The following is a 26,495-nucleotide window of genomic DNA, read 5'->3' as shown; positions in this document are numbered from 1 at the left end:
AGGAGGCGTTGGTTCACCCCTTCTGTGAGGCGCGCGCATCGATGCACCCTACAGGACGTAACAGGGCGGCGATGAGAGCGCTGGTGGAGGTGTGTTGCGAAGCGAAACACGTTGAACCAAACGAAACACATTGAACAGCGGTAATACGGCTGCTGCGGTGGGCGCTTGATGATTCGTTTACTCGAATAAAATTTTGTTTGAAACGCAGACACCGAAGGCGGGTTAGGCTTACTGAAGTTTCATCGAAGATAAACGAGCCGAAAGAGTAGACCGATTTAGTTGCGCGTCCGTATAGCAATTAACCGTACGGATGCAGCCTGCAAGCGTCCGTACTGCTGCTGCGGACGCACAACTAAATATGTGAACTTTTTCCACTCCACGTGCGGTCGAGCGTTGCAAGCTGTGGAGAGAGTGAAGCGAGAGAGAAGTTGGTTGCGAGCAGACAGCGGGGCCGGCAGCTGCTGCGGGTGATGGAGCAACGTCAACGCGCAGCTGTGACGACCTACTTGGCACCGCTCCAACACCTGCAGCGAGGGGGTTAATGTGGACGTACGGAACAGTGTTACAAGGCGCTGCACCGTACTCTCCACCGGGCTGCAGAAATGAGGCACTTTCTTCCTCTTCTAACCACTACCCCCCCCACCAGGCTAGTCAAAGAGCTGCTTCGCATCTAATAGGGGGACCCACGGGTGGTGAAGAGTGAAACGATGTAGGGGCTTTCGTGTCCCCCTCGGAAAAAAGATATATGGGGTTTAACATTCCAAAACCACCATATGATTATGAGAGACGGCGTAGTGGAGGGCTCCGGAAATTTTGACCACCTGGTGTTCTTAAAGTGCACCCAAATCCGAGCACACGGTCAGAAAAAAGAAAAGCATTCCTGGTTTCGTAAACCACCCTGAGAGCATGCCGACAACAGAGCGAGAGAGGTGACGAGCAATAGCCCTGACAAGAATTCAAGGACCCCCCCCCCCACCCCAAATTACGAAACTCGAGATGCGTGTGTTGTTTGATATTCCGGCATGCGGAGCCATTAGTGCTCAGTATTGCCAAGAAAATATTTTAATTTGGTTTTAATGTAAGGGTTCGTGCTCTTCTGAGTATTCAAGTACAATCAACATTTTCTGCAATTTCGCGTAGACAGGGGATCTCCTTGTGACATTTCAGAGGTCGCTTATGGACACTTAAAGATCGCTTATGGACACTGGAGGTGACAGACAACTATGGCACTGTTGTTGTGATCTCATTAGAGCTTTCTCCATGAAATTCACTTATAAACGTGCCTTTGCAGCACTATAAAGGGCAACACAATTCTTCGCAAACATAACTATAACCAAGAACTAGTTAAATTTGTATTATGTTGACATTTGTATTTAACGTACTACAGGAATAGTTGCTCTCGCCTACTTTGACCAAATACATTCGAATGTTCAGAAATTTCAGAAGCTTATCTCCAGAGGTGATTGTTCAAGAATATTGCACTGGAATAAAAATTCTCCTTGGCTTGGCAAGGCAGACCCTGGCAGCTGACAAGTTCAAGTTGCACAATATCTTAGCAACCAAAGTCAGTGACCAAGCAAAGTAGGTGCAGGTTTGTTGCAGACGAGTTTCCCAGCCACTGCTTTATGGCATCAAACTCTCGTTAACTTGGTTTTATTTGATCGCAACTCAGTTACAATTCTGATAACCTCCTGAGCGCGCAGACCGTGAACCGCCATTCAAGTGCGTTGCAAAGGAATGAAAACAGTGTTCGCAGACAGTCGAAACGGCCACAGGCTTTCAAAAAGACTTAGTGTCCCCCCAAAACCACATTTGTAGCGTATGTGTTCAGAGAATGTGTTGGATGAAGACATGGGGGTCATCCGAGCCAAGCTCACACAGTAAACGAAATCCTAAATGACAAAAATTGCAGGTTCTACGCTGCTGTCGTGCAAAATATTTGCTAGATTTTTAGCATTCATGAAAACAATGAAACTGTACTGATGCAATAGAAATTTTTTTGTTGTTTTTTCGTTACTTTCGATAATTCAGCATTTGGCCCATTTGAACAGTTTTTGTTTTCCAGTCACGTGAAGAACGAATTAATGAGTTTCTGATGTAGTACTTACCTACTTTAGAAGGACATGAAAACTCGATTATGCTTGCGGTCAAGCAACCAGGCCCCGAGGCGCTCAGAAAAGCACGAGTCTCATTTCAGAATAAATGTTCTTCAATTTTATTGGCTAAAAATGCAGCCTTTTGTGAAATCATCCCCACTCAACAGAAAACAAAAAAATATAATCCAACAATGGCTTGCAAGTCCAGCTCAGCGTAACCGTAGAAGCACCGAATCATTGGACGCGAGTCTCGGGGGAAAAAAATGGGTGACAATAATGTTGAAGCGGGGGACATTCCGCAATTAAAAAGCACAATTACTGTTTAACGAAAAAGTTGATAAAAGAAGCAGCCAAATGGCATAAGTATTAAAAAAAAACGATGCACGAAATTATGTAGCATAGGCAAAGTGTGGGCTTAAAAAATAACGCCATTGCTTGGCCAACAAGAGTTAAAAAAAACTGTGAGAAAAAGAGAAAGCGAGAGTATATAAATAATTGTTGCATGAACAGTAAAAGAATCACTTTTCTTTCTTTGGCTCCACGCGGAACAAGTTTTCAACATTTGGCGACATTGTTAGCCGTCCATTTTTTTTTCCCCTCAGCGCAGCTGTCGTCATTTAAACAAGCCGTCCGTCACTTCCTCGGGAAGGAGGGAGAAGTGTCACAGCAGTCCAATACGTCGAACTAACGCTGAGTCAACTTTAACGCCGAAACAAACGCTTTTTCGTTGGCGACGCTTCGTCGACAGGACTACGTCACGTGCACGGCCGAAAAAACGGTGAAATGCAATAAAAAATGAGGTTAGCGGCACGCACTGGCACAGGGGGGGGGGGGGGGGGTGAGAGTAATGGTGAGACGATGCAACAAACAGCAGATGCAAAAGGCCAGACTTTTGTGAAGCCAGCGAATTTCCTCTGTACACTTTCAAGATGTGGCAAGCCCTTGCATACTTGGTCAGAGTTTTTGTTCTTGCATTCTTCCTTGGCTCTGAGATGGAATTTTTTTCGGTATGCCACCAACTACTCCTTGATGAAACAAAGGGGCGTTTCTTAAAACATTTAAGCAGGCAAAGGCCCAGTGGTGCATCACGTGGACGCAGGCATACATCATGGCAAACTCCAGGCAGCCATGCCAGCAGCTTGTAAACCAAATTTTCTTTCGCTGCTGCCAGCGATTAAAAAAATAGAAATCAACACGTTGGACAACAAGCTATGATTAGACGGGCCGGAAGACGAAATGACCTCCGATTTCCTTTCGGCAAAAGAACTTGGCATCGATATGCCGAAACCACTTTCCGCAGCAGGCTCTTGCTTTTCCATGCCTCCGTGGCTAAGGGCGTCTGTTGACTCGCTAGTTGTCGGCTGAACTCTTCTCAAAATCACGGAAATCACCTTCACTGCCTAAATGCAGATGCACCGAGATAAGAACAGGGGGCGACGTTGCAGAATGTCTTTCGGACAAAACTGACAATGCAAGTTGAAGTTGGCAGCCAACCATTCTTCAGCAAGCTGACGTCTTGATGACCTCCACTGCCAGCAACAATGTGGTGTGTACAACTTGTCGCACTTGAGTACCGCTTTCTGTCCTATGATCCTTTCAAGGGGAGAACGCGGCTCCTCTAGTGAATTCCGCAGCACCGATGAATGTTAGCATTGTGAGGGTATACGTCGATACTGCTGCCCAAAAGCGCATTCATTGGCTCGCGCCAGGGCAGCCAGCACCAAAAGTTTGTGCTGCTGCGTTATGAACAACTGGCCTGACCGAATGTGCGTGTGTGTATGTCTCGGTGCTTGCGCAGTTTCTCCCACATTTCAAGCGCTCATCTGCCAGTTTCGTCGCAATGCATCGGTGTCTGCATTGAAGCTACAGCTGTAACGGGACGTTCTCTATGCTGGGAGCCAGAAAGGTCATTGACCCAGAGCACTTCCATCACCCATGCTTGCACCATTACCATGTAGTTCCTTCGGTTTCTAAGAGCCACAAGCAGGAATTCCGGCAACTTCAGGCAGGCTCTAGAGAGTGTCGCAATTGGCACGTTTGAGAAGTTAAAACGAGCGAGCAATCGTTATCGGCGAAAGGTCCTTCAAGCGAGTCCTTTGCGCTGCACCCACTGCCGTAGAATAGGTCGCAGAAGCACTGGCGGCAGAAGCCGGCTCTCAGAGCTTCAACAGCGCATGGCGGATGCACCTGGCTCCCGCTAAGAGTGCGGGCCACCGGGTCCCGACCAGGCGGCGCCACCGCTTCTTGCCACCGGTGTGGTGGAGACACTTGCCACAGGGGGCGGTCTCCGTGTTGGATGGATGTCACAGCGTCCGGTAGGGTCCCTTCATCTTGAGGTACTGCAACGAGAGACAGCGACAGCTTGCACAGAGGGACGAGGACTCCATATTCTTCTGTGAAATTATTTAGGAAAAGTGCACTAGACAGGGTATCGTGGTACTTCATAAGCACATGGCACTGATGTGCCTAAATGGCAGTTGTACAATAATTAGCCAAGTAAAATGCATCAACTCATCAAGAAAAGGTAGTTAGAGAGATGTGCTCACGCAATGCTTGTAAACCACAGGCTCATTGCCCATCAATTCATTGCTGGTCATTTTGGTTATTAATTTGCTCTTAGATTTTCATATACTCCGGAGTGAAAATTTGACATCATGAAAACATGAAAAAATACTCTGACTACTATATGTGGGTTTTTACAGTACATGCAATAGTTATCTGACAGCAGAAAGCATTTCTCATAAAGTAAACAAGTAATATAAAGAAATTTTTGTTGAAATCCCTCATGTCCAATGCCTCGTTACATAGGCTAAAGATTATTTGTCTGTCACCAAGCTGCGTCTCTCAATTAGAGCTTGATGCCACCGAATAATGCATATCATAGTTGAGCCTGGAAGGATAGTCTTCATTCTACAATTTTTCTGAATTAACGAGGGTCAAATTGTCGAGACGCATCACGGCTGTATTATACCTGGATGACAAGCGAGGGCCCGCCGTTGACAATCTCGGCAGGTATCTGTGACAGGGGGCAGTTCTCGATGCTCATGATCTGCAAGTTGGTGCACAGGGCCAGCTCAAACGGTAGACTATGTAGGTTCGGGTTGTCGTTGATGTACAGGGACTCCAGATTCTCCAGGGTGCCTGTACACACACACAAAGTTATGTTGCATTACACGCACGTACAATCCTATATGAAGTGCATTCGCCGAAGTGAAAGCATTTCGAACGCCATCCAATAATTCCGTATGCAATTCACCGTATTAAAAAAATTTATATCCCGTAAAATAGGGATATCATACTAACTTCTTAGAATGACAGATGAAACACTGTGATATGATAATACATAGTGAAAACTCTGATGGCAATGTACAGGATTCCATAATGATCAAATATAGTTCGTTGAGCACAGCAGTGCACAGTGAGTAGATGCTGTGGAGATAAGTATTGTAATATTAAAGACACATGAAAATATTACTGGAATTACACTCAAAATTTGAGTGCATTTGTTACTCATGTGTAAAGCCCTGTAATCACCTGAGATAAAAAAGAAGTGTGCATTTTACATGAGGTCATACAATATACAGAGAGTTTTAAGGAATGTGTCCAAAAAATCTTCGAGATATGAAAAATTGAATGTTTACACACTCCCTTCATGATTGCTTCTTCTGTAGCAGCAGACATTCCAATCTGGCAAGAGGTATCAATTACGGCAGTAATACAAGGAGCTACATCAACTTTTCCGTTAGCGGATACATGTGGTCGGGTTAAATGGGACAACTGAAGTCCCTCATGCATAGAGCCAATCGCTGCTTTGAGATTAGAAAAAAAGGGGGGAGGGGGGGCTCTGGAAATAATTGCGGAGCAATGAAATATTACCTAATTCATCAGCTATGCTTAAAGCAAAGCCCGAGTGAATGGAACTAGCAAACGATCATAATGACGTCACTGTTCACTACATCTTACATGAAAGTAAGTTAATTACATACGAAAATTCAATATAAAAATAATTTTTAACATTGTATCTATTGCAAGACTATTGTTCATTTACTTTGTTGTAACCGATACTTTGCTATATGCGTGCTTGTTATATCCAGGTTAGAGGGTACAACGATGCAGTGGTGTTAGTTCTACTATAATCTAACCATGAAGGCAGTGGAAACACTTCTTGAAGCAACCATAATACGCAGCAAACAAAATCAAGGAGGCGACACTGACCAATCTCCTCGGGAATCTGGTTCAGGTTGTTCTCCCCAACGCTCAGGTAGGTGAGGTTGCTCAGGTAGCCGATGGCGCGCGGCAAGTTGGTCAACTGGTTGCTCTGGACGACCAGCTTCTGCAGCTGCCGCAGATGACCTGCAAATTATTTGAGAGCAATGAAGAAGTGATTTGCTGAAATGCCATTAAGAAAGGCAACTAGCACAACAGCTACGGTTACAGGGTTTCATCAAAGTGTTAGCAGGAAAAAAGAAAACGCCAGGCTTGTGCGGTAGGCGCAGCACAGTCACAGCGAAAGCTAAGAGAGCGGCCTTTCAGAGCACTTTCTAAACACTCATTCGGTAACTGCTGCTACCACACATGCTTGATGCCCACTATGGCATTAATAATAAAAATTTTATGCTGTTTTTCATCATTCTTCTGAAAAACGCGGCATCCGCTAAACTATTCATTCTTCTGAGAAACGTGGTATCCGCTAAACTATTGCGAGGAATTTTGTGCCAATCGTTCATGCAGCGGCTGATGACGATAAGGAATTATGCCTGAAGTGGGTATGCGCCACAGTTAATAGGGGAATAATAAATAGCTTTTGTAATGGGTTGGAGCATTGGACGACCCACTCCTTATGCAATTTGCATTGTGCACTAACTGCTTGTTCTTTTGCTGTTATAAAATGCTTTATAAGTCGTATTAACGCAATTGCTTTCACGACATCAAGCCTGCCTAAGGCAAGTTTGCCAACAAGTTCCAAGCACCTGCGTGGCTCAGTGTTACAATACTGGTCTGGCACCCAGCGGACCCGGGCTCGAGCCCCACTGTGTTCTTGGTTCTAGATTTTATTTCTTAATTCTGCGATAGTGGTTATGGCCACCAGCAGCGGCAGCGGCGGACAACTGCGTGTGACTCGAGCTGTGATCTCATAACAGTTTTCGCTGTAAAAAGGCGGTGTGCTGGCCAGTAAGCTCGAATAAGCACGTTTTTACTGGGATTTTTTAATCCTACATCAGTGTTGCGGAGTTGCCACTCATGAATTCGAATGACTCCAAGATGATACCCAACTTTCATGACCACGAAATGGTGTGGGAATGGAATAGAATTAAGTGCTTTTTGCACAGAATGGTGTATCCTTTTCCAAAAATAGAGCTCGTTTTAATCTATGTGCTGTTTTTCCAACTTGAAACATTAGTAAGTCTGAGCAGGGGCGTAGGCAGAAACATTATCAGAGGGGGGAGGGCACAGGCTTGGAGTGCTACTTCTTGGCTATATGACCGAGTCAGAGCCCCTCGAATTTAAAGAACTAGTGACATTAACTTCATGCATGTCTCGTTCTTTATGTCATTGTGTAGCTATCAATCCCCTAGTAATGATTAGGTACTAATAATGTAAAAGAGACACGAAATATTATACAGTCGAATCACGATTATTCTAAATCGAAGGGGCCCGGAAATTTGTTTGAATTAAAGAAAGCTAAATACACGGAGAGCTCTCCATGCAGTGGCACATGTGCATTGAGCTAACACACAAGGGGGAAGTTTCAGAAGCCTTACATTTATTCACAAATCACAGGACATCTGTTCTTATTTGAAGTAATCGGTGATGTGCGTCTGCACATGTTTGCCTTGCAGAGGGCTTGCAAAGCATTTCTACTTTGGCTTCAGCATTCTGCTGGCAAGAGAAGTTGCGCGCGGAAATGTCCAGTGCCGACACTTTCCAAAGACGACAAAAACGACTGTGTAGTGAGGTGTAGCCTCTCTGCTACGCAGCCGCAGCATGGCTACACGTGACAAGAAAGGAGGAACGTCGCCACGCGGAGAGAAGCAGATCGGCATTTGAGAAAAAGCCAACACTCCACGGCAACATTTTTTTTTTCTTTTTTTGCTCCTTCGAGCGTATCGTTGAAACGAGAAGGGTTACATGGCAGGGACGGGAAAGGGGAAAGCGTAGTACCGGCGCGTGACCCCCCCCCCCCCCCCCTCAAGGCGCAGAGCCGTGCTCCCGCAAGGGGCAAGGGCTGCAGATTATAGTGCCTTTTCCCTTTCCTTCAACCACACATTCATTCAACCCAGCGACAGCTTTCTTTTGTTTTGCCTCTCTCTTTTCGCGCGCGGCGTCGGGAGGAGAAGTGTCTTTACGTGGCAAAGACAAAAAAAACGAGAAACGTGGCAAACGCGTGTCGCAGATCGGCAATTGAGAGAGTGCAAACATTCTACCGCAGCCTTTTTTTTCCTTTTCATTTCCTTCGCGCACAGCGTTGAGGTGTCGTGGGTTCCCGCATGGGATTGAGTGGGGTGCTGAGAGCATTTTCGGAGCGCGGCACGTTCGAATGAGCCGTCGCAAGTGCTAGCACGTTCGAATTACCGGGCGTTTTCGCCCATTGGAATACACATAGCTTTGGCGGTAGCTCATCGTGAGTTCGAATTAACTGGAAGTTCAAATTAAGCGTGTTCGAATTAATGAAATTCGACTGTATATGTAATATCGAACCCAATTCAAAACGGGTGCAAATCCTGCCAATTTTCAGCGCTGCCAACACTGTCAAGCTGTCACCTTCCACCGCCCTGCCACATCTGATCATGTGGCCACACGAAGTGGTGACGCGAGTTTCAGTTGAGATTTCGTCTGCTCGCTGCGCACCTGAAGAGGAATGTCTTGCCACCCCCACTGCCGTCGCCGCCGTAATCAGTGTCCACAAGCAACAATGAATGAGCAATATCTAATCGTTGTGATTCGCAGCATGGCAAATCATTTTCGGTTTGATCCTCTTCTGAGCAGCGATTCTAAAATCCACGCCCGACTGAGCAGTGACGAGGCAGTTGGAGATGCAGCTTGTGCCACGCTGGCTGGTAAAACATACGAACGCTGCGTGCACGTTCATTGCTCGCGATGATCGTAGCTTCAAAAATAATCAAATTCGCACTCGTGGCTCCACAACAAATCACCTGAAGTAGTACAGCAAGAACGCAGAATTCACACGAATGCGCTGCATGAACTAAGCAAAATAAAGCAAGTTGGCAGCCAGTCAGGCATCACCACTAGACGATACCACATGTAAGTACTGCGATGAAAACAGTTATACTGTTGACGTCATTGCTGCTCGCTCATCGTCACTGGATGCCTGAGGCGTGGCCTAGAAGCCTACAGAACATGTCAAAATACTGTCATGTCCGATTGCCATTGCGCCTTTGGATGCTCTTTGAGTTAGAAATAGAATAACTTCTACGTAACGCACACCATTCATACTTCGCTAAAAAACTCATGCACACCAAGCAATCGAAAGAACACCACATCTCGAGTTTGAAATTTGGTGTTCCTGCTTCTTTAACAATAATGCAGTTTTTAAAAAATGGCCTGCCTGATAAACAAGCACGTCACGTTTATAAGCAACGCGCCTACTACAATTCTGTTCTTACATCTAATTACACAATGTTGCTCGAATTTTGTCTCTCTTCTTCGCGTAACTGCGACTCGTGTCGTTGGTATTCGTCGTGCAGAACTACAGCAGTGGCGTAATCCCTCCCCCTCCCCCCCCTTACTTTTTAGATGCAGAGCAGATATGGCAGAGTTCAATCCCGCGTGGCGTGTGACCACCCTAACTGAGCGTCCCGCCTCTCTCCTCTCCTTTGCTCCATCCCTTTTTACTTGCGAAGGCAACGAAACGCTTACTCAGCAGTGGGGTGTCCACACCTTGGGACTCGCTTGTTGGATTTCGTGCTGAGCGGTTGTGTCGTCTGCAATCTCCTATGCGCTAGCACAGGTCTCGCCGACTGGTGCCTCGTTCTTCGACTCCTTCGACTGTGTCCCGACCTTTTTCTTTTTTCAATCTTTACTTCCCACTCTTTTAAACCCTCGTTAACCGATTCCTTCGTGAGCTACTGCACTTAGCTGCAGACAGTTGCGGGGCTCACTTTTCTTTACTTTTGTCCTATTTTAACCCCCCCCCCCCCCCCCTGTCTCTCTCCTCTCCTACACCCTTCATGGAAATGCGTTCCATGTTTCTGAGACAGAGCGCGTCTGCTTTGTTTGTAGCCGTTGATAATCGGTCTTGCGGCATTCCACAATTCAGTGAGCCGGAGCGCATTGAGGGACAGGCTCTTTAGCAGTGCTATAGCCATGGTCACTGGCAGCGTTCACGGCAGCGGTCATCAACATCAAGCAATGGTCTCCTGCAGAGTTAGTCAGGTAGAGGCTTTGAATGGTGGTGTACTTACTTAAGACGAGTTTCTGAGGGTGCCGTTCACCATCTTCCCGCTGCTTCGCATCCCCACATGGTTCCCTTTGGCGGAGGATGGTGTAATTTTTTTTTCCCTCGGCAGATCTATATGGTTCTGCTTCCCATTAACAAAATCTTAGTTTTCTTCATATTCCCAACCGCTCCAGGTGCATGGCAAAACTACTTAGTTTTCCTAAGCACTACTTTTCTCAGCATAAAAATAATCTATGTCATCTGTATTGCATTAACGCATAAGCTAAAACAATATCAAATCACCACCATTTGTTCAAACATGCTGGTCATGCTAATACTATAAGTAACGGGAGAGCTACCCCTATGAAAATTAGCAGGGCAGTTGTACTGGCCGAGATATGCAAGCAAGCTACTTTCCCTTCACCTTGGTTACGTGTTTTGTGTACTTTTGCAGTTCTTAATGCACCTGATTCGCGTTCATTCTCAACTCGATAAACTATCAAGATGTCTTTGCTATATTGAGGAATTACAGGAATAGAATTGAACTGCTCAGCCATTCCTGCATTGGGGATAGGCTAAGTTTTTTCATTCTGAGAGATTGAAAGGAATGGAATTGCTGCAAGTTATATTTTCTCCGATTAAAATTAGAATGGTACGACGGCACGCATTCCACTACACTGGCACATAACATTATTGCACTGAAGTTGGAGGGTGACCTGAGGTTACTTCACTATAGTCATTAGTTTATTAGATGCATTATTCTTTGTTCTGTAAGGAAGAACATAAAATGCACAAAGAAAGAAATGGTTCTGTGGCTGGCGGAGATATGCATAAAGACACTGACAAAATTTTATGAAAGCAGCCATGAAACTGGCAAAACAGCAACACTTCCGCACAAATGCAAGTGCGAAAAAATAAAAAAAATGATCATAAGTGGAATCTCAATGACACAACTCTGAGGGAACCATGAAAAAATATAACCGCCTAAGCACTCTGTGCAAATGGTTACCCAGCGAAAGCTGAAACATGCGGCCCTGGCGTTTAGCAGTGGGTTCAACATGATGCTGCACTGAAGCCATTCACAATTATTGGTTACATGTTTGTGCTCCTTAATGAGGTTAGACACACATTTGGCTAGGGTTTACCATGGTGTCCATTTCACATGCCGCACAAAGACGTCACAGCCGAAGCCAAACTGCCAGTGGAGAGACTTCCGCTGAAACTCCTGCAGTTATCACGTTGACACTGTTGTGGCCGTAACGCTGCTTGTTCAGCACGCCCTCTTTGTAAGCGTTTGACATCACGAGCTAACTTGGCGGTGTGATTTGCAGGATCCACCTACCACTAGCACTTGCATTCCCATTTGCTATTTAGCGCGGCTTGGAAGGCAGCTGTATCATCGGTACGCAGTTGCTGCTGGCACTCGGCCTCCTGCGCTTGTTTTTGTGCCCGGACTGCAGCATCAGCACAGGGAATGTGAGATCTCTCATGCGGGAGCTCTCAACAGAAATTGATGCTCGCATGCTCAGTGCCATGGCTGCAACGAGATAGACGTCATTCACAGCGCAGCCAATGGCGCACATACTTGAGTACGGTGCTGAGAATGACGTAACTGATGGCACAGCCAATGGAGACTGCTCGGACCACCAAAGCCGAATGGTTTTTCGCTTCTCCTAGCCATATAGAGCTTCTGCTTTAAAATTTGTATAATATGGGCTTTATATAATATGTATTCGAAATGATGTATATTAGCCCGCATGAAACCCCCTGTAAAGGTGGTTTCCATGCAGAGTAGGGGGTATTCAATCGTCAGGACACCTATCCAAAAAAACTTTGCACTGCTGTGAAGCTCCACTTTAGAATCAAATAGCTGTGTTACCCTCCCAAGGATTAATCATCTTTTAAGTTTAAAAGCTTGTCATACCAGCTTATATGCTCTAAGTATAGCAAATTTTAAAATGTACCATATTTGACAGCTTGTCGTTTGCTTTCTATGGAAAGTCAAATCCTGCTACTGTTCAAAGTTATTTACACTTCCTCTGAACAAAAAAAATGAAATTTGCACAGGCCTTCTTTCGATTTTTAAAAGGTGTTGTGCAGGTTAGTTAGGCCATAATAAATATGCCCATTTTTCTTTATAACATGTGACATATACTATTCGAATTCGATTTGAAATTACTCGACTGAAATCACTATTTCCTTTGAAATCACTTCAAACCTGAAATTCCCTATTTGAAAAAGCCTACCAAATATCTAACGAAGCGTTTTCCAGCTGCAGTAGAAGATGCAAATCTCGGAGGGGGAGAAAAAATCTTTGTATCGCCCAAAATGTCATCAACAAACTAGCAAAAATGGTTTTTGAACCATGATATGCACAAAAGACATTTATTTCCATCAAATGAACTCGCGTATGTCTTCCTTGTAAGCACTTGAATGAACCATATGGACAGCACAGCTGGCTGCCGCAGAAGCGCAGGTAAAAACTTCATTTCTGCCCAACTGAAAACGAAGTAACAAAGTCCGCTCCACTATAGTCATAAGCAACGATCGACAGCAACCCTGAAATGCTTATAGTGTCCTTTACGTATTTATTGCCTCTAATCTACTGCTGTGTTCGCCATGTGCTTTCAGAGCTCGTAGATCGACGATCACATCGCAGTGGCCAGTTTCGTGTGCGGCAGTTGCGGCATACGCTGCTTCTGTTTTTACATGCATGCGCTAGCTGCGCAGGTGCCTTAAAAATCACATCGTTTGTTGCCATCTATGATCGCATCTGCCGCGGTTTTGTCTGCAGTGCTTACGGAAAACAGTATCACTTTGGCTGGTCGAGCGTTGGATGAGCCCGCATTTTCGGAGTGCTGTTAGTTTTATTGTCGCCACACAAAATCGTGTCAAGAGCAACCGCGATTTTGTTTGCAGCGATTGTGGCAAACAATAACCACGGTTCTGACAGTGCATGCACTGGCCGCATGCATACTTCTGAAGCTTTCGGCACGCTGCTCTCGGCCTTTGCTCGCAGTTTCGGTACCAAAGCTCTTATCACACGCTATAATCAGGAAAAAACTTTGGACTATGTGAATTTTGGCTTCATGAACCAATTGAAATTTGGCTGGGAAATTTTATGAATTCGTATCAGCCAATTCTGTATCACTGAGATTCCACGGTACCTTAACATGAATCTCTCCTAAATTATTTTTTGCATTAAAATGCTAAGGGTTCACAAAAGGCCTGGATTGGATTGGGTTGGATTTTTGTTGATGTGGGGAGATGATGCACAAAATTATGATATACATAACTTGCACATGATGTCACAGACGGGTTTTCTACGCTGGGTACCTGAAGATGGCGGCCACCATGACCTTGTATCGCATTCGAGAGTGCCAGTGCAAGGGACGACAGAGAGTCGTTTACCCCTCGCATTCTTTTGTGCTATCCCCGCTTCCTTCTGTCCGCCAGCCGCATCAAGGGTGAACACGACGAATTGGAAGGGGCACCAGCATTAACCTGATGCCACCGTTTCTTGCTCCACGCGGTCGCGCAAGAGTTCACGCAGCATCTCAATCAGCTGTTACCTAAACATAGCGACCACAGTGACGTCAACGCAGGTTATGTATTGAAGAGATTTTCCTCCTAATCGTACAAACGTAAGGAAAAGCTAAAATCTGGGAGTCTCACACGGACAATCGAGGGCACTTGGCAGGCATGCTATGGCCAATCAGCAGCGGATGAAATATCCACTGGGCAACGGTCCACTAAACGGACAGCTTCAAAATAGCACCCTCAAATTTCCCTCTCGTGGCCCAAAACTCACCGATCTCGTTGGGCAGGCTGTCGAGGCGGTTCTCCTCGAGGTCGAGCACACGCAGTGCGGCCAGGTTCCCGATGGTGCTGGGCAGGCGTCGGAGCAGGTTGTTGCTCAGTGTGAGCACTTCCAGGCACACCAGGTACTGGATGTCGTCGGGGATCTTGCTCAGCTGGTTCGTGCCCAGGTTCAGCTCAACCATGGTCGTCCACGTGCCCAGGTCTGCACAAATCGCGAATTTTGGTACGAGTACAGAGATTTCAGTGGCGATGATCGCCGTATTCACAAAATTTGGCAGACCACAGTCATTCGGGGAGTCAACGCCATGCCAAGCAGTAGGCGAGTAATGGCCTCTACTGCATTTGTTTTATTCATTTGAGCTGAGCGTTCAGAGTTCAACTGACTTCTTTGTACTATTCGAGAAGTTATGGGTATACAACGGGCAAGCTCGGAGAGATTCCTTCTAGAAGGTGTGGAGACCCTTGCAGAAGGTCTTGACTGTATGAGGATGGCACGTATTTTCAGGAAAGCGCCTATCTGAGTATTTTCAGGAAAGTGCCTATCTGAAGAAGTTACAACATGGAGGGGGGTTCCAAGGACTCCCTCCACCCACCTGGCCATGAGACTGATTGTGGCTTTATTAGGCACGTTGACTAGATTGATGGAAAAGGGGTATCCTATGGTCCAATGTAATGACAGTACAGTGCACTCCCTTTAAGACGAACTCTGTTAAGACGAATTCTTGCTTAAGCAAACAACATGGGAGTGTTTGTTTGGTTGCCCATAGACTCAATGCAAAAAAAAATCTGCTTAAGACAAACCACCACATAACACAACTCATCTGTTCAGACGAACTCTCACAGCGAACAACAACGATGAAGATTCTGCTAAACGAACATTATAGTCTCGATGGCAAGCTGAGAAAGCAAAATGAAAAAAAAAAAAAGGAGAGAGAGAGAGAGAGAACTTCTGGCACCAAAGCTCAAAGCATATCGAAAGCTAATTGTGACGTGGATAAAGAAAGCAAAATAAGTAGAAAAGAAAAGTCAGCGCATAAAGCTGGTATCTCCCTCACCCCTAGCCTGTAGGTGAAGAAAGGGTCGTGCTACAGTTTTATTGTTAAAATGTAGTGGAAATTTATTCATGAGCATATTTATTATCAAATCCTGAAATCGAGCGCTCGCTAGATTAGTATAAATACTTGGAAGCATAGTTTTTATCAAGCTGAACCAAATGAATGCTTTTTTCTTGTTCCTTCCCTCCCCATTGTAAGCATACTTCACTCAGTGTTTTCAAGCAACATATTTAGGTGTGCTTGGCATATTAGCATTTGGTTTTTGGGGGCACTTCTGATAAGACAAACTCCTAATAAGACAAACAAATGATCGAGGTCCCTTGAAGTTTATTTTAAAGGGAGTCTACTGTACTCACATTAGAGCAGAGTTTTATAGATGCACTCTATGGTGCGATTATGTGCACATCATAAGAAGTCGTTTTCACTAGATTACCCACAGGATGTGCAATGGTTGGCCATAGCTTGGCGAACCATAGGAGATAATATGTAATTCTTATTAATTAGATTGTTATAAAAGCAGACACTGAACACGGCATCTATATAGTTGATGTTGGTGTGGTATGACGCCATTATAAGGTTTTTCTCGTATTCCGTGATGAGCACTGGCGTAGCTCTGCGGTGAAATACTACTTGAGTGCCATGCAGAATGCCTGTGTTTGATTCCGGCTCTAGATGTCATCTTTTTGTTCCTCCAGTTTTTTTCGTCACCTAGCACAGTGCCAATGCGTGCCTTGCATTTTCTGCCTCACAAGCTCCATAATGCAATCGCTTAAGTTCTCGCATGGGCTTTCCTGGTTTTATACGAACTGTCAATTACCTGTGGCTCCTACCCGCATTCCATGGTGCGGGGCGTGTTGGTATGTGCCACACGTGAAAGAAGTAAGGGGTCTCACAACGTATGCATCAAGTACCTCATGCGATTGATGTAATGACCTGCTAATCACGTTGGTCATGCACTAATGCCCTCCCATGCATACTTTGGTATGTGTCAAATTAAAGGGGCCCTGCAACACTTTTTCAGCATGGTTAGAAAATGCTGCCAATCGGTAGTCGAGGCTCCTGAGAACATGTTAGGCAAATATTTTAGCGCAGCATGTGGTCTGGAATTCATAATCAATTCTAAAAGTCAGCTACAAATTGCTTTCTCTTCTCTCGACCTTTGAATGAATAAGCTCAAAAATAACTCGTCACAGCTATTGCATCAGCCATTGGCTGATTTGAGCATTGTACACTTGGTTGTTACCGGGCCGCCACGGGAGACAGCGACTTGTCCATGCGTGCGCATGTGCTCGGGCTGAAAACTCATGCATGCAAAGGAAAAAGAGAGAGAGAGAGAAAAAAAGCTGGAGGTTAAGAAGTGCGCGTGACGTATTTTGTTTCCCAGAGCCATCCCTCCCTGTTTAGCTTCCAGCACTTTCGTCGGGACTAGGGAACTAGGGAAGAGAGAATGTGATTGCACCGTGCGACAAACTTCGTAACTTCGCTTGTACTGGACAGATTTTAAAAACTTTTGCGTTGGTGAATACATGAGGCAATAAGCTCCTTTACTGAATTCATTCCATGGCTCTTTGAAAAAGTGTAGCAGTGTTTAATGAGATGAAAACGAGAGCGCCCAGACAAAGGCGGCCAGGATAGGCAGATAGAAACGCTCAGAGTGCTTCAGGTTTGCAGAGAAATGCTTCGAATTTCTAACTCTGCGCGTAATTTACAACTGCTATGCGATACAAAATACAGAAATTAGGATAGCTTCGTGCCAATGGCACCGCACTGCCCACAAAAGCATGACTCCCAGGTCAGACGTCTGTATACGTGTCAAGCTCGGACTCACCAAGGGGTAGCGACGTGAGCTGGTTCTCCTTCATGTTGAGCTTGGACAGGTGCTTGGCGCGCGAGAAGATCCCAAAGGGGATCTTATTTATCTGGTTGTGCTCCATGTTGATGGACTGAAAACAGAGAGGGGATCACAAGAAATCCACATTCCACAAATCATCTCCTTCAAACTATAGAGTTTCATACAATAATAACTAGAGAGGAATCTGGCGCTGCAATCGTGTACCCCCATGGGAATTATGGGAAGTACAGGCTTCGGATTGGATAGGGTTAGCTAGCGAACAGTCTACGTACTTTTTTCTACAGTTTCAGTTTCGTTCTTCGCGCAGGGCAGATAATGGAGTGCAGTGAAAAAGGCTGAAGCAGTGCCTTTGTCGTTCTAATAGGCTGATGACCACTAGATGTCCTGATTTGCTGCGACCCTGGAGCTTTACAAGTCGTATTTGACAGTTTAAACGAAGTGTCGTCCACTCACCGCTGCATAGAGATGTAGCATCTCATGCCAAGGCAGGAGATTGTCTCGAGTTCATGTTCTTCACGAGCGCGTCTTGCCTAAGCTCGTTTTAAATCGACTGCAAAGCGATGACGAAACAAAGTAGATGCACCGTCACGCTTCGCTGACTCGACTTCAAAACCAGAGGTGTGTTGAGGGCAGACCACTGGGACAGACGCACCTAGCGTCGCAGAAGAGGAAATGATAAGTGTTTCACAGTTAATACTGTATTGTTATTTCCATAAATAGATAATACATACTTTTCAAAGAAAAACAAGCGTGTTTATTTTGAAGTGTTGTAAAACATAATTAATTAAATCTTGATGCCAAATCTGAACGCAATGGCACAGCAATGCAAACCTTAATGATTGAATTTGCCCAGGTTTCACTTTAGCCACCTGGTTGCAAAAACTTTTTGCAATAAAGTTTGCACACAAATAATTGAAGCAAGTTTAAATTAAATTTGAGTTCACATAACTTTGTTTTACACTCGAAAAAAAAAAAAAGCGACGCGAATCTCAAGAACGTAATCCATCCAAAGTGGATCCGAAGCCTGTACTTCCCATAATTCCCATGGGGGTACAAGTGCCACCGAAGGAGCCCGCGTAGACACTAGCACCTGATTCCGCTCTTGGTATTATTGTATGAAAACTCTATGGCTTCAAACAATACTGGGATGCCCAGATGAAGGTGGCTCACAGTACTAGGCGTGGTACTAGAAAAGAGATTTGGCACTAACGCTAGACTGCATGAAGGGATAACACGAAGCAACTTGAAGTAACCGTTCAGCTACTAAAATTAAGAGAATGCCATTCCGAAAAGCGCAGGGTGTCAGAATCTAATGTTTTTTGTTTTTGTTTCAGCTTCGTTTGACTGAAAAAAATTTCTTTATGTTTACATTTCGGAATAAAAGAAAAAAGGAAGTCTGTAATGGTCTCTTAATTGCATACCAAGAAAGCGTCAAGTTAATGTAATGATAAAAACATGGTTTTTATATATCTTCATGAGTTAATTATAAATTCTCTGGGCAGGCTGAATGCTTTGCATCGAGAGAGTGAGATCTCAGAAGAAGCACTTCAAGGATAATTTTCATTCTGGTACGGCTCAGAGCGTTTATAGCCGCTCACTGTTCAGGACTGGCTGTAATGCATTGTTATTCCAAGTCCCAGTTTAATCTCCCATACAACTGTTCATGCACGCATGCTGCTTATTATGCAGTTGCCCTATATGAAAGACAGACTATAATGTGGCTGCCAAAAAATTAGTAGGAGAAGCAAGGGAGCGAGTGTTTTTTATGCAGAAATGCACCAATCGGGGAGAGAGGAAGGATGAATTTGGGAATGAGGAGGCCACACTGACTGAATGAATAGAGCACGGGAGGAGACAAAAAAAAAAGGCAGAAGAGGAGGGCGGGGGAGGTGGCAGCAGTGAAAAGCAGGCACGGTGTGAAACGGTGTTTTGGTTCCAGTGTGGTACAGCTCATAGTGTGGGTATTCTGAGACTAGTACGTCGCCCTTCACTACAAGTGATCTTATACTGCCCTACAGTGCAAAAATTGCATGCTGTACCAGAATAGTCATGGCATATTGTAAATCAACCCATAAATATGTGTAAACTGTGAAAGTTGTATAAAAATCTACTCAAAAGTAAATATGCTTCTACAACAAAGCAAAGTGTAAATTTAAGCGTGCTTTTTATCTGTCAGACACAATATTAAGGAGAAGTAACAGCACAGACACAATATTAAGGAGAAGTAACAAACAATGATTCCAAGAAAAGTACAGGTGATGTTGTTAGAAGTAATTCTAATGTAAATGAGTAGAAAGAAAAGTGGAAGAAAGGATGCCTTGCCACTTACAGGATCCTACCAAGCCTTCAACCTTCAGATAACGGGTCCGAATCTCTAGCACTGAAATACAGTGGCGGTAAGCCCCCCGTCCACTTTATAGGGTATACATGTGCATTCAAATATGGGAGCGTCGGTCAGTGCCACTTGCTGCACTGACGGTGAGTGTGGCTTTTTTGCCTGTCTGGCTTCACGTGACACCAAAAATGATGCAAAAAAATAATAAATAAAGGTATCAATACAGCTAGCAACCTCCCCAACTTACGGTGACTGTAGTGAACTGGGCCGGACCCCCTGAAGGGTACGATGCAAAATTGTTTCGTGACAGGGTGAGGGTGTGCAGATTCGTGAAGCTCGCTAGAAGTCCTTCCTGCAAGAGGCAAATACAAAAGAAAAGAAAAAAGAAACGAAACGTGAGTTCATTGGTGAAGACACTTACTTTTCTACTTAAATCAAGCAAAGGCAACAGCGCTAGCAGTGCTAAATTAAACCTTGATAAAAGTGGCCACAATAAATTCCAGACATGTGTCTTTCGTATCTTAAACAACACGACAGCAAAACTTGCGGTTTTCGTCACATGTGGGAGGGTCAACTGACCCAAACATGAACGTCACTTACGTCACCCGATAGTTGTAAAATTCTAGTGAAAAGCACGGTTTTGCCTGGTGCTGCATAAGTATTACGCTTTGCCAATGTCACTGGTTGGCCAAGTGTCACTATCAATGCTGGCCATTGTCAAGTGGTGACAGCAGTGACCTACACCATGCTGTTTTGTAGTTCTCAGTATTTTGACAGCCTCAGTACTCTCAGAACCAGAGTTCACAGCTATGTGCTGCTCAACCAACGACGTCCGACGTGACGTTTCTGCTAGGGTCATGTGATGATCCTCTTGCATGTGAAGGTGACTGGAAGTTTTGACACTGAGCTGTTTAGGCTATGCAGACATTCATCCCTGGGTGATTTGAACAAGCATCCATGGTTTACGAGTCATGCGTAGAAAATGCACATCAAAATGACCTTCAGGAACACAACATACATAAAATGATCAGTCCATTTTTTTTTTTTCAGTGAGAAAAACGACGCATCTCATATTGTCAAAAAAAAAGAAAAGAAAAGAAAAACAAAACCAGCAAACTTCTTCATCTTTATGGTATGAAACATTGTTTCGACCACCTGGGGTTCTTTAACGTGCACCCAAATCTGAGCACATGGGCCTACAGTATTTTCGGCTCCATCGGAAATGCAGCCGCCGCAGCCGGGACTCAATTCCTCGATCTGTGGGTCAGCAGCCGAGTACCTTAGCTGCTAGACCACTGAGGCGGGGCAACGCTATATTTATCGCAAGACTATTTTTGATTTACTTCATTATAACCTATGTTTCGCTATATCCGGGTTGATTATATCGAGGTTTGAGTGTAACAATATCTGAGTGTACCAAGAAAAAATAAAGAAAAAGACAAAAGAGCGGTACTGACGGGTAGTTGGGAGACCAAGTTGCTCTCGACGTTGAAGTCCGTGATGAGAACACAATTGCTCAGGGACTTTGGCACGGCTGTCAGCTGATTATACCTGCAGTTCAGCCAAGGCAAGTGATCACATTGGGCTCCAGCGTTACACACACACATATCATGGCAGCACTTTTACTCGGGTGTGGATGCGCGACAAAGGCAAGCAACTCACAACACCTGGTGGGCTAATGGAAGTAAAGATTCAGTTTTAAAACATGGCAGCCATAGGTTTCGGCAGTGGGGTGCACAAGCTGCACTTAATTCCCCATAAGTGACACCAGCACTACCCCCTGTGGGGATGCAACACCACTTTGCACCTGTAAAACAAATTCCTGCCAGCGGCAATAATGATAGTTCATTAGTGTTCTCATGAAAACAGAACAGCTTGAATCGTTCAACAAAAGCTCCTCCTAGGCACAACTGCATGTTCCTAAGTACGTAAAAGTCCTGTTATGATCGGACTCCCTGGCTTGGCTCCGCTTGGACGCACGAGACATTGCGGCTGAGCCTACCGTGATTTCTTCCGGGTCAGCGCTCCCAGAAATGCACAAAGAGTGGCGACAACACGAAAGTCGTTCTTGAAATTCTTCAGGGTCATTGGCACCCCTCGTGAAACCCTTTAGACACCCCTGACTGACTGACGGTTCAGGAAGAGCTGTTGGCCGTCGAGGCCGCTTGCTTTGTCGTTAAGGTGCCCCGGGCAAAGGGCCCAACGTCTGACAACTGTCTCCAGATGCGTTTCCCACGTTCTGCGTGGTGCTGGCATGCCACCGTTTCCAAAAACTGCGGCCTAGCCTGTGCCGCATACACAGCACTGCAATGGACTACAGAGTTGGTTTCCAAGTAGGACTCAACGTCTTCGTGCTGTGCCCTGTCGTGCTTGGTGTGCAGTGTTTTCTCCCTCGCCATCGGACGAACTGGGCGTGCCTCTTTCCCTTTCCTGGGTTGGGAAGGAGGCCACGTTTCACCTCCCCCTTTTGGGGGCCGAGGAGGAAATGGCAATTGCATTGGACTGTACTGGCCTGCATTGTTCTTTCTTGCACAGAATTCTGGAAAGACCAGGGGATAAAACGCGAGTTGCCAAGACGTTCCCGACGAGCTCCCAGAAGCTCCCATCATGCTTCCATCGAGAGATTCCACGATGTTGCTTTCATCATGTAGTAACAGGCTACCTATAAATAATGTAAATAAAAGTTACTGTACAGCTCTGGGCTCCTCTCCTTGACATCTCCCCGAGACTCTGACTGGCTCTAGTCCTATGGGTAGACACCGATTACATTAGTCCGTAGACAAGCTAGTTGGTCTACAGGCAAGGTGTTAATGCCTTCTCATCAGTCTTTTTGCTCAAGTCAGACTTTTAATGCGACAAACCTACATTTAAATAAAAGCTCTGTGTAATGAATTATTTTCATTTTGTGACCTTAGCTGCAATGAGAACTGCAGTACTTTCTTCCTGTTTAATGAAGTCATTTTATCAGGCAGTCTAAATCTAAAAATGCTTTCATCTATTACAGGCATAATGAAGCTCCTCCTGCGGTAGCTAACAAATTTAACAATGAAAATGTGATGCTAATGTATGAACAGTGCCTAAATTGGCTTTGAATGCTAGGTGTGGTTCACTATTGCATGAGTTTTGTGGCCGTGACATTCCTTACACAGTTAAGCCCAGCCTCACTGTAATGATTTGAATAATGAAGCTACCAATGAAATACTTCTTTACAAATTTGACTATGCTACAAGTGTTTTCTGTAACATCCACACACGCTTTGGTTTCCCTTCCCCCAACTCACAAAAAAAAAAAAAAAAATCCAGAATGCATTCATGTCTTTCTCATTCTTTTTTACCTGGGCCATGGAGACTACATTTGAAGCAAAATATAAGCTAAATGTTACTTCTATTAAAACACAATTAGTATGATAATTATTTAACTAGTGAATAGTATTCTGTTTGTATCTATCGGTGAAACTTCATACCATAGGAATGGCCTCTCTGTGTACTAACTTCAAGCAGTATTTGTAAGCATCATATTCAGCAGAGCAAATATGGAACAGTGGGCACTGTCAGGGCTGTCAATGCACTGTCAATGCACTGTCACTACAGCGTACTGTACACTCTTGGTAAATAAAAATCACGTGAAATGAAAGTGCTTCCTGAAAAAACATAATAATATGATTTGTCTCATGCTTCAATTCTGCACCCCTGTTCATTCTCAGTAAACAGAACTCCTATTAATCGGAATTTCCCTGTTTCCTTCATGTTCCTTTTCATTAGAATCTACTGAATACATGTTTTATGAAAACATGGCTTAAGGTTTGCAGGCATTCTTGCATGAATACTTAACGCGATACATACCAGTAGGCGCCAGATGTTTAAGGACTCTGAGGCATAAAGAAAAAGCCCAATATTCCCACCGCTCCACCAGGGAGTCTTGAATGCGGATTTTTAGCTTCTAAAAACGTGCTAACAGCATTTAGACCGAATAAAGCCACAAAATGCTGATGTCAGGTTATTGCAGACCTAGTGGTCTCTTAACACAATGGCGATGACATGTGTTCAGACATGAGTGTTGGCATGATTTTGTCTTGGGGAATGCAATGCCGTGCTGCATTGTAGCTGTTGCGATAGGGGTACAAAACTGGTGTAGCTGGGGTAGGGTGGGCTGGTGTGGCCTGAGGGGAGCAAGCGCCATGCCACTTTTGCACCCTCCTTGCAAATGGTCAAGTTATTTAGAACCCACTGTAAATAATATGGAACCCGAGATGTACATGTGTTGGTAAGTCCTTGCACATCTTATTGTCCACAAAAGGACCTGTGTGAGCTGCTTTCCAGCCTTTTCATTGGTGCGATAATTTCAGAAATTAATCAAATGTCAAAAGTAAGCACTGTGTCATTCTTCTCTCTTCTGTCTTGTTTAACTGTTCGCCACAATAGTAAGATCCCCTCTAAACTTCTTAAGCCGACAGTACACTGCAGTGAAATGATAATGGAGTGAATGTTATGATAGTAGTGAATGGGTGGCAGTAAGCAAGCAGGGAGGAGAGAGAGACTGACCTGATGCCAGTACACTGCAGTGAAATGATAATGGAGTGAATGTTATGATAGTAGTGAATGGGTGGCAGTAAGCAAGCAGGGAGGAGAGAGAGACTGACCTGATGCCGAACCGGGAAAGCACCATAAGGTTGCCTATTGTGTCGGGCAGGTCCACAAGCTCATTGTGCTGGACATCGAGCGTCGACAGCTGCACGCAGTTCCCAATCTCTGCACAAGATCATTCAGAACATCAACATCCTGTTTAGGCGGCCTTGTCGATACATACCCTTGTTCCAAACAGTGCAGATACGGGACGCAGAAGCGACCACACAACACCGAAGCCGACTTCCAACAAGGATTTGCAGACAGACACACAGATAAATCCCTGTCGGAAGTCATCGCCTGTGTTGTGTGGTTTTTTTCTGCATCCTGTTTCTGCACTGTTTGGAATAATCATGTTCAGAACACTACAGCATGAAGGATGAGTTACTTCATCCACCCACAAAATACTGCAGGCCCACAGGAGGTATATCAAAGGTTAGATACAACTGCTGGGACAAACAGCAAGATAAAAATTCGGTGCAAGTTGTAATAAAATATATGTTGCATAAATGGTTGTGCAAGTGTTTTCTACCAGTACGTATAACGTCAAACCAACACATATCAAACCCACAAATAGTAAATTATCATGTAAACTGAACAGTTGTCAAATCCTCTTAAAATATTTTTTTTTTTGAAATATAAAAATTTATACAATTTGAGAGTGAAACTGACTTGCTTGGAGCACCGAAATATCTTACTTTCAAAACTTTGACTATGATGCCCCACAATGTTGATGCAATGAGTGATGAACATCCAATGCAAAACACAACCTCAACTTATTATTTACATGTAGCTCAAACAAAAATCTGTGATAAAGAAATAGGGAGCACCCTTGAACGATGATGCAATCGCTTTGTGCTGCATTTCAGCCAGCTGCAACACTCGTGACCAAAGTGCTTTCAGGTGGGCTTGGCTGGAAGCCAGCAATTCAAGATTACCACGTTTTATTGCACAGAGAGCAGCATGGTCCCGCCTGCTGCCAGTCCACGTCAACACAGCAAAAGAATGCTTTATGCGTCTGATTTTGAATAAAATAAAATAAAATAATGATGACAAAAAATGCCACTTATTTTATCGACTGCAGACAATAGTCTCTTGTATTGCGGTCCATCAAAAGCAAACCTCGGTCTATTATTTTAATGCGCAGGTCCAAGTTGGGCTGAATAATGGTCTGTTGTATCTGAAAGTCTGCTGTATGTGGTTCTGTTATAATGAGCGTAGACCGTATCATTAAAAGAAGTTTCCCTTTCTCTGTACTTAAATAGGCATGTCAAACTGTATGCTCGTGCACCTGACAATTTACTATTTTTATGGTAAAATAGGAGTACAGAGTTTACTGTGCCTATGCATATATGAGAAATGAATGCAAAAGAATATCTCAGCGCAAAATGAGCTCTAGAAGTCGCTGGCTACAAATCTTGCACATTGCCAGCCACGGCATACATGGCACCTTGTGCTGCAAGGGGAAAATTTGTCGTCTCTAAGCATCAAAACTTCAGCCAATGCAAACCGTTCAATTCCAATGCCAAGCTGAGGAAAGCCGAGCTCAACTGCATGCTCAGCTGATCACGGAACGAGATCATTTGCCGGAATGCAGACACTCACACAGCAAGCAGCTTGTTTGCGTCATAACTCGCAAGTGTGCCAAAAATAACCTACTGTAAGTGAAAAAATGCACTGAAACTTTGCCTGCTTGTTTAAGTATACAACACATATCATGATCGAAAATTTGGTGTCATTCGACGCAGCCCCCTCACCCGCAGGCAGGTGCTTGAGGTGGTTGTTGGAAGCGTCGAAGGTGACCAGCTGTGTCAGCTTGCCTATGCCCGCTGGAAGCTCCCGGATCTTGTTCTCCCGCAGGCTCAGCATCGTCAAATTCTGCGCACAGGAAAACAATTGGCCCACAGCACAGCAATGTAAAGGCAGTGAGGCTTCTTGTTCACAATCTCTCCGTGGCCATTTTCCCACCACTGGCGAATGTTGTGCAGCTTGTGCATTCAAAGATTTTCAAATGTTCAGATACAGTCAATTTTGACTGTAATGAAGTCATGTTCGACCTAACGAGACAAACAGACAGCCTAGTGAGACCTACAGATGATAAACCCAAGGCAAGCACTGGGTCATTATTTGTTAGCTTGACACTTGGAAGCATTTCTGCCATACGATGGCCATTCTGTCTCGCAGTGTCTTAGCCATGCAGGTACGTTTTCGAACCTCCGCTTGAAATTCGCATTGTAATGACTATGCATGTTCAGTCAGACATACTGCCACCTCCTATAGCTTATAAAAACACTGGAAATGGTTGTGCTACCTTT

The 26,495-nt window shown here is 44.7% G+C and overlaps 1 protein-coding gene across 6 annotated transcripts in view; it reads right to left on the bottom strand.

Annotated features, from left to right (window-relative positions):
* Positions 1-2,191: 2,191 nt before the first annotated feature.
* LOC119181314 (uncharacterized) overlaps positions 2,192-26,495 on the bottom strand; it is a 119,947-nt gene continuing 95,643 nt past the window's right edge. For all 6 annotated transcript variants that reach the window (XM_075875952.1, XM_075875953.1, XM_075875954.1 and 3 more), the window contains 9 exons: positions 25,938-26,058; positions 24,198-24,306; positions 21,016-21,109; positions 19,806-19,910; positions 17,200-17,314; positions 14,306-14,518; positions 6,312-6,449; positions 5,068-5,237; positions 2,192-4,435 (listed from right to left, as the gene is read on the bottom strand). In XM_075875952.1, the coding sequence (XP_075732067.1) occupies positions 4,400-4,435; positions 5,068-5,237; positions 6,312-6,449; positions 14,306-14,518; positions 17,200-17,314; positions 19,806-19,910; positions 21,016-21,109; positions 24,198-24,306; positions 25,938-26,058 (1,101 nt within the window). In that variant the 3' untranslated portion in view covers positions 2,192-4,399. The remainder of the gene's footprint in view (positions 4,436-5,067; positions 5,238-6,311; positions 6,450-14,305; positions 14,519-17,199; positions 17,315-19,805; positions 19,911-21,015; positions 21,110-24,197; positions 24,307-25,937; positions 26,059-26,495) is intronic.

This window comes from Rhipicephalus microplus, chromosome 10 (assembly GCF_043290135.1).
Source record: "Rhipicephalus microplus isolate Deutch F79 chromosome 10, USDA_Rmic, whole genome shotgun sequence".
NCBI classification, from domain to species: Eukaryota; Metazoa; Arthropoda; class Arachnida; order Ixodida; family Ixodidae; genus Rhipicephalus; species Rhipicephalus microplus.
This window is presented reverse-complemented; position numbering and strand designations above follow the sequence as displayed.